The sequence below is a fragment of the Cavia porcellus genome, unplaced genomic scaffold (assembly GCF_034190915.1).
Source record: "Cavia porcellus strain 051 isolate PalLab524CR breed Dunkin Hartley unplaced genomic scaffold, mCavPor4.1 scaffold_31, whole genome shotgun sequence".
NCBI classification, from domain to species: Eukaryota; Metazoa; Chordata; class Mammalia; order Rodentia; family Caviidae; genus Cavia; species Cavia porcellus.
The window spans coordinates 33,823,845-33,835,883 of record NW_026947514.1 but is presented as its reverse complement, the minus strand read 5'-3'; the positions used below and the strand labels follow the sequence as shown (position 1 = coordinate 33,835,883).

General features: G+C 43.9%; 1 protein-coding gene across 2 annotated transcripts; it reads left to right on the top strand.

The window, feature by feature from the left end:
- The first annotated feature begins 605 nt into the window (after positions 1-605).
- Rdh12 (retinol dehydrogenase 12) lies at positions 606-11,809 on the top strand. Of its 2 annotated transcripts, none has more exons than XM_003472366.5 (7): positions 606-829; positions 3,089-3,207; positions 3,890-4,045; positions 4,792-4,896; positions 5,729-5,938; positions 7,832-8,021; positions 11,156-11,809. In XM_003472366.5, the coding sequence occupies exons 1-7, from the start codon at positions 762-764 to the stop codon at positions 11,256-11,258; spliced, it is 951 nt and encodes a 316-aa protein (XP_003472414.2). In that variant the 5' UTR covers positions 606-761; the 3' UTR covers positions 11,259-11,809. The 2 variants fall into 2 exon arrangements, with proteins under 2 accessions (XP_003472414.2, XP_063096927.1); XM_063240857.1 differs by lacking the exon at positions 606-829 and adding an exon at positions 1,090-1,329.
- The last annotated feature ends 230 nt before the right edge of the window (positions 11,810-12,039 follow it).

The following is a 12,039-nucleotide window of genomic DNA, read 5'->3' as shown; positions in this document are numbered from 1 at the left end:
CCTCCCCTCCCCTCTCCTCTTCTCTCCTCTCCTCTCCTCTCATCTTTCTCTCTGTCTCACGCGGTCTTGTTATGTAGTTCAGGCTTGCCTTCCATGGCCTAGTACCCATGCTGGCCTTGAACTCATGGCAGTCCTGCTGCCTCAGCCTCCTGAGTGCTGAGATTATAGGCATGTGCCACCGTGCCCAGTTTATATCCTTCTACTTTAATAGCACTTAAATTTCAAGCATCATAAGGTCTGAGTTTTGGTTTTTGCTATCCAGGCCGGCTTTAAATTCTTGGGCTCAAGTGATCTTCTTGCCTCAGTCTCCTCAGTAGCTGAGACTATGTCCCGCTGTACCCAGGCATGTCCCACCCAACTTTTAGGAGGTTTGTTGCTAAAGTTCAAAAATCTTCTGTCTTGAAGGAACAGAAGTGGCACAGCTGGGATAACACATTCCCTAGAGAAGAAATATAACTGGAGGCAGGAAAGTTAGAGGACAGTTACTTCCGTTTCTCCAAATTGTCTTTGACAGTTAAAAGTACGGCGCTGCTTTCCTCTAATCCTTCCCACTTGGACTACATTTCCCAGGAGGCTGTGCTCTGACAGCTCTCGGATTTAAATAGGATTCTGGGCTCTGCTTAAAGTCAGGCTGCTGCGGAGTGACCTGGAGCGCGAGAAGCAAGCCAAAAAGAAGCAGACGCGAGAGTTGGAGTCAGACCAGGAGTCTGAGCAAGTCCTGGGATTAAAGCTGGAGCAGCGTCACGAAAGAAGCTGACAAGATGCTGATTATTTTGGGGCTGTTCACCTGCTTCCTCTCCGCTTTGTACCTGACAGCTCCATCCATCAGGTTTGTCTTAATTCAACAACTCCTAACAGTTAGCAAAGTTCTGCACTGGGAGCCGGTGCTCAGCTGCGGAAAAAGACCAAGGGAGAGAAAGGTGGGTAGAAAAAGCAGAAGAAAGGGTCAGGGATACCACGGTGGAAAGTGAGAGGAAACACCTGGGGAGGGGGGTGGTTTCTCGGGGCTGATTTAGGAGTGAGTGACGGTTAAATAGCTCAGCAGCGCATTTAGATGACAGTCCTGCTCTTTCACTGTTGCCTTGGCTTCTGTGAGAGTCTTCCCTTCCCTTTCCCTAGGCAAGGTGGCCCTGATGGGTTGTCATGAGGGTGGAGATCATTGCTGAGGAACTCCTTCTTCAGACCAGGCGCTCTGGGAAGGAAGCAAACTCTTCCCTTAATATTACCCTCAATAAATGCTTTGGATTGGGTCCCTAGCTGTGAGATTTCTGGAAGGGTCAAAGAAATGTGTCTGGAGGAGCATTTTTAAATGCCTGCTGATAAAGAAAGGTAAATGGGGACAGTTAAATGACAGTATTATTTGGACAGAGAGAGCTGGATTCAAATTCCAGGTCTGCCACCGGTAGAAGTGACCTGACTTTTTGAGCCTCAGGTTTGCCTACTGTTATGTAGAAACAGTACCAGAGTGGCTGAAAACTTTAAATTCTGTGTGGAAAGTGCCTAACTGGGTGTCTGCCAGTCAGAAGATGCCCGAGAAATGTTAGTCCTGCCCATTTTGATCTTCTTGCTTAGAGTTTGAGAAATCAACAAAGGAGGTTTTCTCAGTGTACGCTGATGGCCAAAATAAAATTCCTAATACACAGCGCAGAGCTTCTTAGGATTCCCTGCTCACTCAAATGGGAGAGGCAGCCTTAGGGTGGTATTTGTTATTTTTTAATATTCAGCATTTGTTTTATTTGGGAGGGGGATTGTAGTCTTTTTATTAGCCTGTTTATCATATTTATTTGCTTTTTATTAGCACATGTTTGTAGTACATACTGATTATACAAATTGTGGGAAGTTGGAACACGTATGTAACACTTCAGAATTCTTTTAAAAATCCTCTTCCTGGGGCTGGGGATTTAGCTCAGTGGCGTAAGCGTCTGCCTTGCAAGCAGGCGGTCGTGAGTTCAATCCCTGGTACCGATAAAAATGAAAAAGACAAAAAAAATCCTCTTCCTTTTCCTCTCCATTCCTTTCATCTCTTGATCTCTTTCCCTTCTGTAAAGATCTATCTCTGTGTTTCCTATTATCTTTTATTTTGCTCTTTATTCATGTTTTGAATTTCTCATATAGGAGAAATCATGTGATGTTTAAGCTTGTGTGTCTGATTTATTTCATTTAACATTATGGCCTCAAGATATATCCATTTTCCCACAAATGACTCAAGTTTATCATTCTTTACAGCAGCATAGCATTCCACATTTTCTTTATCCATTTATCTATTGATGGACATGTAGGTTGCTTCCAAGATTTAGCTATTATGAGTTATGTAGCTATAAACATGGGTGTGCATGTATCACTGTAATGTGAGGACTTTAATTCCTCCAGTATACCTTGAAGGGGAATAACTGGATCAAATCAAATGTCTAGTGTTAAATTTTTGAGGAAACTACATTCTGGTTTCCATAGTGATGTAGTAGTTTACATTCCCATCAAGGGTGGTTTTTTCTACGCCACCTCCCAGGATTCTGCTCATCAGTTCCTTACTGTAATGGTTACTGGAGACCAAGGGCTCAGGACAATTGATTCAATGATGCACATGGCACATACATTTTGGGTGCAGGTTGGAAGAGGAAGCTGACCTTTGGGACCTCGAGCAACAGGAGCTCTATATCTTTGTTGTCTAAAGAAAGGATTTTCAAGGCTGGGGATGTGGCCCAGTGGTAGAGCTCTTGCCTTGCATGTACAAGGTCCTAGGTTTGATCCCCAACACCACATAAAACAACAACAATAATAATGATAATAATAAAATAAATTTTAAAAATAAAAATAAAAAGGAATGTCTCCATCAGCCCTGGCTTAAGAGCACTTACTCTGGTGCCCAGGGGATCATTTGGAATCTCTGGGCATGTGGTGTTCCACACTGCACCTAGGAGCTATCTACAGTCTTGCCCAGTAAAAACAAGTCCTATGCAGATTGGCTTCTTAGGGGCTTCTCATCCAACCTCAAGATGTTCTTTGAGCCTGGTGGATTTTATTTGATGTATCTCAATGTCGGTTGGGAAGGATAGTATGTGATGCTTTTGTTTCCCTTCCTTCCTAACAGGAAGTACTTTGGTGGTGGAGTTTGTAGAACCAACGTGCAGCTTCCTGGGAAGGTAGTGGTGATCACCGGTGCCAACACGGGCATTGGCAAGGAGACAGCCAGAGAGCTCGCCCGCAGAGGTGAGTGCTTCCTCATTGGCTCTGCAGGCCCTTGCCTCCCACTGTCCTGCTGGGGACTCTGCCCATATTGCCTTGTCTTTCCTCCTGAGCCTGGAAGCTCTGACAAGATCTCACAGAACTTGGGATTCAAGTGTGATTGTAACTTTCTCTCTGGCTTCCAACATACCTCCCTGTTCCATATTACGTAAAGAAAGGAAAATAATGATAACTGTGTATAATAATATTGGTCATCAGTTATTCTAATAGAAGATGGTAAGCAGCATTAAACATTAGAATATAGTTGGATGTGGTTGGATGTCTGTAACATCAGCACTCTTGGAGGCTGAGGCAGAAGCGTCACAAGTTCAAGCCGAGCCTGGGCAATTCAGTGAGACCTTGTCTAAAACAAAAACAGAAACCAGCTTGGGGAGATTGCCCAGTGCAAAGACCCTGAGTTCTTTGGGAGATTCAATCATGAGTATCATAAAACAAAATAAAACATAACTGGAATGTTAAACCAAGGTTTTGAGTGTGGAGTTAAGCTGGCAGTAGAAGACACATCAGTGCTACTATGAGACTCCAGAAGAAGCAGTATGGCACTGCAGTGCTTTAGGAGGAGGCTGTGTCCACCAGTCCCTATCGCTCCCTATGCCTCTTCTTCAGTCTACTATCTAAACACATTGCATTTTTGTTCTGGCCCCAGGAGCCCGGGTATACATTGCCTGCCGAGATGTACTGAAGGGAGAGTCAGCTGCCAGTGAAATCCGAGCAGACACAAAGAACTCCCAGGTATTGGTGCGGAAACTGGACCTATCTGACACCAAATCCATCCGAGCCTTTGCCGAGGGCTTTCTGGCAGGTGAGGCCCTAGGGGGCAGGAAGCCAGTATGGGAATGGCTGGTCCACCCTGGAGCATCTTATGGTCCTTACATTAGAACTATCACAATCCTACTGGACAGGTTCTACCATGTGAATCAGCAAGATAGTGATTTGGCAAGGGCATGGTGGGTAGACAAGCTAGGCAGGATCCACGCTGATGTTTGGCTCAGCAATGGGAAAGTTAGGGGTATCAGTTCTCTGTCTGGACTTGTACCTTGGCATTAGGGTGTGGCCCTGATGCCATGTTCTTCTTCAATCCAGAAAATCAACCTTTTGTGTCCACAGGCACTAGGTGAGGTGCCATTGCTAAGGTTCTTCTGGATCTTAGAAAATTACTGGCTTCCACCACTGCCTGTAGAATCCAGGAGGAGCAGGGACTAGGTCTGCCTTGTTTTACCAGTGAATTTCAAGAACTCTAGAGTGGGGCTGCTCCAGGGTTTGTATTCAGTATACACTTGCTGAGCACATGGATAAACAGGGAGATAGGAGCAATTCAATTTAAAAACTCATTGCAGTTTTTACTGAATACCACAGAGATCAGTCCAAATGGGGGATAGTTTACTGACTGCTGAGGCACACCTTGTTGTAGAAGACAGAAGCAAAGTGAGTGATAACTTCCCCCACAGAGAGTTCATGGACAAGGACAAGGGGCAGATACTCAGGACTATGACAGGCAGCTAGTGGACTCCTCACTAACTACAGGATTCCCTTGGTTGTGCTTGACAGAGGAAAAACAGCTTCACATACTGATTAATAATGCAGGAGTGATGTTGTGTCCATATTCCAAGACAGCAGATGGCTTTGAAACCCATATTGGGGTCAACCACCTGGGTAAGTATCCTTGAGTGACTCAAAAGAGAGGCACAACCCACCTTGTTCTCTGTAGAAGGGTGACTCTATTCCAGTGCTGAGAATCTCCACGGCCTCATAGACCCTACAATGCCTATACATTAGACACTTTGTTTTCACTCTCCTCCTGACCAGCCTAAGAGTGAGACCTTTCTATCCACACCAGTAAGAAACTCCAAATATCAGAAGATACGAGATTTCATTCTGGGGTAGAATAGTAAAAATACAGGCTCCCCAGGAGGTCCAAGTATGCAGGAATCTGGGTTCAGCTGGAAGGATGAGCAAGCCATAGGTTGGTCCATGAGGGCTGGCAAACCTTGAGAAATTCAAGTACAAGACATGCTGGGGCTCAGCCTTCAGGATGGTGGTACTAGAGAGGCTGGCACGGAGTATATTGTTCTCACTAATGATTCAGTTTCCCTCGGTGCATCTGTGTACCTGGGTGTAATCATAGCCCGAGAGGAAACTAGAAGCTAGCAGGTGGGAATTTTTCCTCACTACGGCAATGAGCAAAGGTTCAAAAAAATATAGATTAAGTATAATTGCTTCACTATAGTTGGACTCTCCTCCTTGCTTTGGGGAATCCACTAACTGGGAAGCAGCGGACCATTATCCCTGAGTTACTCTTTGTATCAAAAATTGTCTAGGGCTGGGGATTTAGCTCAGTGGCACAAGCGCCTGCCTGGCAAACATGAGGTCATGAGTTTGATCCCTGGTACCAAAAAAAAATTGTCCATACCCAGAAAAATAGTGAGCTAATGCTAAGGCAAGGCTGCCATTGTACCCTTCAGTCTCCTTTTGCTTCTCCTTGTAGGTCACTTCCTTCTCACCCACCTGCTCCTGGAGCGGCTGAAGGAATCTGCTCCCGCGCGGGTGGTCAACCTGTCGTCAGTGGTGCACCATATTGGCAAGATTCGCTTCCACGATCTCCAGGGCGAGAAGTTTTATTGCAGTAGTTTTGCCTATTGCCACAGCAAGTTGGCCAATGTGCTTTTTACTCGTGAGTTGGCCAAGAGGCTTCAAGGTAGGTCTGGAGAAAGGGTCAGGGTTAAAATGATAAAGAAAAAAAAAAAAAAAAACCCAAAGATCAGATGTTCCCAGAAACTCCTGGAGTCAGGCTGTCAAACATGCATGTTTAGGCAGTAGCTCTGTACGCTTAGGGAGAATGAGGTTATCAACAGAACAGTCTTTTTCTCCCGGGAAGCTTAATACTCAGTTGATTGAAGGACTGCATAAAGTTACTTTACATTTATATTCCATTTCATCAGTTAATCTCCTTTGAATTTCATAACAACTTTGTGCAACAAGCAGAGTAGGTATTATTGTTCCAATTTTACAGGTCATAAGTGAGGTCCAAGGAAATGCCCAACTCAAGATTAGATGGCCAGTGTAGGCGTCAGAAATAGAACACGGTACTCTACTTTAAACCCAGGTGCTTGCTCCTGTGAGCTTTTTGCTGAGGCTGAGGGTGGGGGAGTTGGTAGGTTGACCTACAGAGCTGCCTATTGCCTGGGGAGGGAGCCGGGGCTGGATTCTGGGACCCCAAGTTGGGGTCCTCACTCTGCTGAGCACTAACCCTGTGGGTATGTGGACATGTCCGTTACTTGCTCTGATTTCATCCCCACAGCTGTAAAATGAGTTGAGGCTGCCTTTTTTTTTTTAATGATTTTTTTGTCTTTTTCATTTTTATCGGTACCAGGGATCGAACTCACGACTGCCTGCTTACAAGGCAGGCGCTTATGCTGCTGAGCTAAATCCCCAGCCCTTGAGGCTGCCTCTTAATCCTCAATGATTCTATGCTGCCCTAGAGCTTTGGATGAGCTGCTGACTCTGATATCTGAGACTCTGACAGCCTATTTGCTGTACTGAAAAGAAAACCAGAGGCTGAGAACAATGGTTTTTGTTAAAAGACCAAAAGCAGAAGAGTAGGTTAATCATAAAAATACATGATAATTATAATAATGACAGGGAGCCTTAAGGTGTTCATGCAGCGTAGTCTTAACTCATTTAAGCCTCACAACACTTTTCCAGGTGTATACTATTATTTCCTCTCCTCCACAAACGAAGAGACAGGCACAACATATCATGAAATTTGCTCAATCAAGTTTCGAAGTAGAACCAAGATTGAAATCCAGACACTCTGCTTTGAAATCCATGCTCTTTACCCTACATTAGGGCATAGACCAGTGACGGAACCTTTTAGAGCTTTCAGTGATATGAGCAACCCACTGTGGCACACGTTTGTCACCACTGGTATAGATCTTGGCCCTGCAGCCTGCTAGATCTGATCTTAGGCAATTTATTTAATCTCCCCATAGCTCAGCTTCCTGAGCTGTAAATGGGTGACTTACTATTTCCTATCTCCCAAGAATTAAATGATACAATGCAACTAAAAAAGCACATAACACAGCCCTTGCACACAGGAAGTACTGTTTGAATGGTGGCACCAGGCGTATCTCGGGGATGGGTTACCTTCTACCAACATCTTCTAACCTAAATCTCATTAGACGTGCTTCCAGGCCAATGCAGCTCAGAACTGCAACAGCCCTACCCCACCACCAGTTAGACTGCTCGCTCTTTCTATAGAAGTGGCAGTGGTAATGCTGCCAATAATTGGTAATACTCCTTCATACATGTTGTTTTTATTACCAGGACTTGAGCCATAGGTGACATAAAAATAGAAAACTTTGAACCTTTTAGAGGCCCACCTTTTAGAGAATGGAAGGCTGTGAAGACTGTTGGTCTTTCTGGAATGGGTTAATTCATTCCTGGACAAATTCTACCTGGCTGGGAGTGCTACATTCTGAACTCTGGGGTTAAGTTCCTGGTCCCTTCTTTCATGGATTTTGCTGCAGAGACGAGCTATCTTCTGGGCTCAGAGTGTGCCCGTGGTCTCACTGTGTCCCCTTTGCCCTAGGCACGGGGGTCACCACCTATGCAGTGCACCCAGGCATCGTCCACTCGGAGCTGACCCGCCACTCCTTCCTTCTGTGTCTGTTGTGGCGACTCTTCTCCCTCTTCGTCAAGTCCACGTGGCAGGGGGCACAGACCAGCCTGCACTGTGCTCTGGCTGAGGGCCTGGAACCCCTGAGCGGGAAGTACTTCAGGTGGGTGGCAGCGTGCGTTCTATTTCCCGCGTGCGGGCGGGGACTCCGCGCTTTGCACCCAAGCAGTCAAGTTTGTGCCTGACAAAGAATCCAGGTTTGGGTTGGGCCTGCAAACCACCTGCTATTCCTTTCCCAAGGAAGTTTGTATTAGAAGCTTATGTTAGAAAGAATTGCTTTTTGGCTCTAATTTATTCCTGAGTGCCATGTTCCCACATAGACTACGTAGCTTTCTTTTTTTGGTACCAGGGATCGAACTCATGACCTCGCACTTGCCAGGCAGGCGCTTACGGCGCTGATCTAAATCCCTGGTCTATACTTCCTAGCTTTCTGAAAGCTGTTAGAGACTATCCCAAGGGGCTGTGCTATGACAAGAACTCTAGTGGATCTTTTTGTTTCCTCCTTTAAGCCTTTGGCTTATCTGGTTCATGAATTCTTTAGTAGGACTTGATAGCAAGTGCTGGGGGGACGGCTCAGTTTCTGCTCCATAAATTTTGTGTCCCAATACTGTCAAGGTTGGTTTTATCTCCTGACATATAGAAATTTTGGTACTGACTCTTAATCACAAATTCAGCATGCAGAGAGAATTTGAGAGTAGAGCGAGCCCAGGATTAGATCTCCTTCTCATTCTGTTACTTAATCCAGCCCAGGCCCCGCTGCTGTCTCACCTTCTTCAAGGTTGCTCATCAGAGCACTGCTGAAGGGAAGCACTAGAAATAACCTGTGACCGGGGCTGGGGATTTAGCTCAGCGGCATAAGCACCTGCCTTGCAAGCAGGCAGTCGAGAGTTTGCTCCCTGGTACAAAAAAAAAAAAAAAAAAAAAAAAAAAGAAAAAGAAAAAAAGAAAGAAAGAAATAACCTGTGTCCAACACTAGGTGAATAAATAAATGATAATAGCTCATTATCATTAGCTGATAATGTTGCTTGAGCTCTTACAATGTGTTTGGGGTTCTTCTAAGTTTTTATGTATTAATTCATGTAATTATCACAACTCTGAGAGGTGGGTAATTATATGCCCATTTTACAGAAGAAACTCAAGTTTAGGGTAATTAAGAAACTTGCTCAAGCTTTTAGCATTTGTAAGTAGTAAAGCTGAGGGTTGTACCCAAGCAGTCTGACTCCAGCCAGAGGCACTGCTCAGTGTAGCTGCTGCTGTCCACATGAACTGGCCACATTGAGTCCGTGAAATGTGGCAAGGCCAAATGAAGATGTGCTATTAGCATAAAATGCCCACCAACTTTTGAAGACACAGTATGAAAAAAGAGATATAAAATGTCCCATTAATATTTTTTCATATTAGCTACATGCGCAAATGTTTTTGGCTCTATTAGATTGAACAAGATATATTTCTAAAATTAATTTAACTAACTCCTTTTCACTTTTTAAATGTGGCTAATAGAAAAAGTTAATTAGCATTTGTGGCTCACATTTGTGGTTTGCATCATATTTCTGTTGAACTAATCTACTCTAGAGAATATAGGTATTTAAATTACTGCCTTAAAGGTGTGACAAAATAATATATAGTCATTAAATATAAGATTATTAAATAATATTTAACTTATAGGAAAATTTTGGTAACGTAACATTGTGAGAAAAAATGTATAATAAAAGACCATGTAAGTATTCACTGAAAACACATAGAGAACAGTCTGGAAGGACACCTAGCACTGAGTGGCAGTGGTTGTTTTTAGGGAGTTTGAGGGAGAGTCAGGCAGAATATGAAGGAAGATGAAAGGCTATGCCTTTTTATTCTAGATCTTACTTTGTTATTAAAAAATGTTAAGTCAGGTGTGTTGGCTGGGCAAGCATATATTCAAGACTACCTCAGACTACATTGTGAGACCCTGTTTCAAAAAAAATTTAAATGTCTATATTTATGTATCTATCTATCTGTCTGTCTGTGTACATTTGGAATCGAACCCAGGGCCTCAAACATACTAGGCAAGCATTCTGACTGAGCTGCATTCCCAGTACTTTCTTTCTTTCTTTCTTTTTTTTTTTTTCTTTTTGAGACAGGTTCTCACTATGCAGTTCAGGTTGGCCTTGAACTCACTTTGACTTTATATCCCATGCCGGTCTTGAACTCACAGCAATCCCCCATGCCTCAGGCTCCTGAGTGCTGGGATTACAGACATGCGCCGCCATGCCCAGCATCTTTTTTTTTTTTTTTTTGAGACAGAGTCTTGCTAAACTGTCCAAACTGTCCTTGAACTTGTGATTCTCCTGCTTCAGCTCCCAAGTATCTGGATATAGGTATATACCACTGCATCTGACAAACACCTATATTTTTAACAAGAGAGAGATATCTTCCCTAAACTAAATACGGTATGATCGTATTCTATGTCAAAGAAAGACACAGACTATACTATGTATCTACTTATACATGCACAAAGTAAACAAGAGTGTAAAGAAAAGCAATATATAAATGATAGGCTTTTCTTCTTTTATTAGTACAATGTTTTCCAAAGGCCATACAGAACTTTCATAATTCGAAAAACTATTAATAAAAATATAGCCCAGAGCTAGCAATATAGATTGGTGGCAGAACACTGACCTAGCATGTGCAAGGGCCTGGGTTCAACCCCTACCCCCACCTGGTAAAAAGAAGCCTATTATGAAAACTGTGTTCTCCCTCTACCCCACTCTCTCTCTAGACCTCAGCCTCCCCTCCCCTCATTCTTTCCAAAGCAAAACAGGCACACAGCCTAGGGCTTAAGCCTGAATGAGGAAATTATTTCATCTTTAAGTTCACAAACCTTCAACTGAAACTTAGCATTTCCTTCAAATATGAATGTAAGCAATGAACCCCAGTAGTAGCAGTGATACCTGTGACCTTTTGCCAGTAAATTGTTTCCATATTGCACTGGATTTGTTGCATCTATTTCATCATGCCACTTCTGCTCACCACTGCCTTGAAATCTGCTGGATATTAGTCCTAGTGCTAGATCTTGCAGAGTATATTAATAGAGAAACCTAGAAGTTACTATATCACAACTTTGTCTTAAAAATATTTTAAAAATGCATTTCAATGTGGTTCTTCGAATCTAGTACATTGCAATTTGGATATATATTCTGAGAAAGAGGCCACAAGCCTTCCCTGACTGCCAGTTCTCACTCTTCTGTATCTGCCCTCCAGTGACTGCAAGAGGACCTGGGTATCTCCAAGGGCCCGAAATAAGAAAACAGCTGAGCGTCTGTGGAATGTCAGCTGCGAGCTTCTAGGAATCCAGTGGGAGTAGCTGCGGGGGAAGCCATGGCTTTATCAGGCCCAACCCGTGCCACGATGAAAGGGCACCAATGAGAAGGCCAGCCCTAAAGGACTGTCCTACTACCCTTTCTGGAGTCTTTGTATACCCAACCCTCATGTGCAGCTAGCTCATGGCACGAGACATACCTGCCCACAGACCTCAAGACTTGGAGAGCTGGCAACCTTTGGGGACAAGAGGACTGGGCAGAGTCTACCCATGCTGGGAATAAGTGGAAGAGAAGCCTGGGAAATGGGGCTGATTTCCTCACCAACACCAAAACCACCAGCCTGCATGCTCAGCTGAGGCGACGTAACATATTTCCAGAGTCTCTGGGCTGACTTCCCTTTTGAAAGGATAATCACCACCTGGACTCTGGACCAATTCAGGAAGACTGGCTGACTGTGGCCAAATACAATTTTACGTTTGAATCCCCTGAAGCCACAGCGTGAAGTTCGGCTTTCCCCTTTCCCATCATGCAGGTAGTTTCTTCCCAAAAGTTCCCTGTACCCCACTTTCTAGAGAAAATAAAAATTTGAATATTTCTTATTGCCTTATTCATTTTTCTCAGGGAGAAATGGAGCAAAGAGGGGGAAGAAAAGTATCTTACCGTCCTTATCCTCCCATAACTTTCTAAGAATATTGCATCTGGGGGCAAAATCAAATGAGAGTACTAGGATTACAGTCATATGCCACCATGCCTGGCCAGAAAGTTTTCTTATTGATTATAAAGTGAACCACAGAGCTGGGTACAATGATGGTAATCTCAGCACTC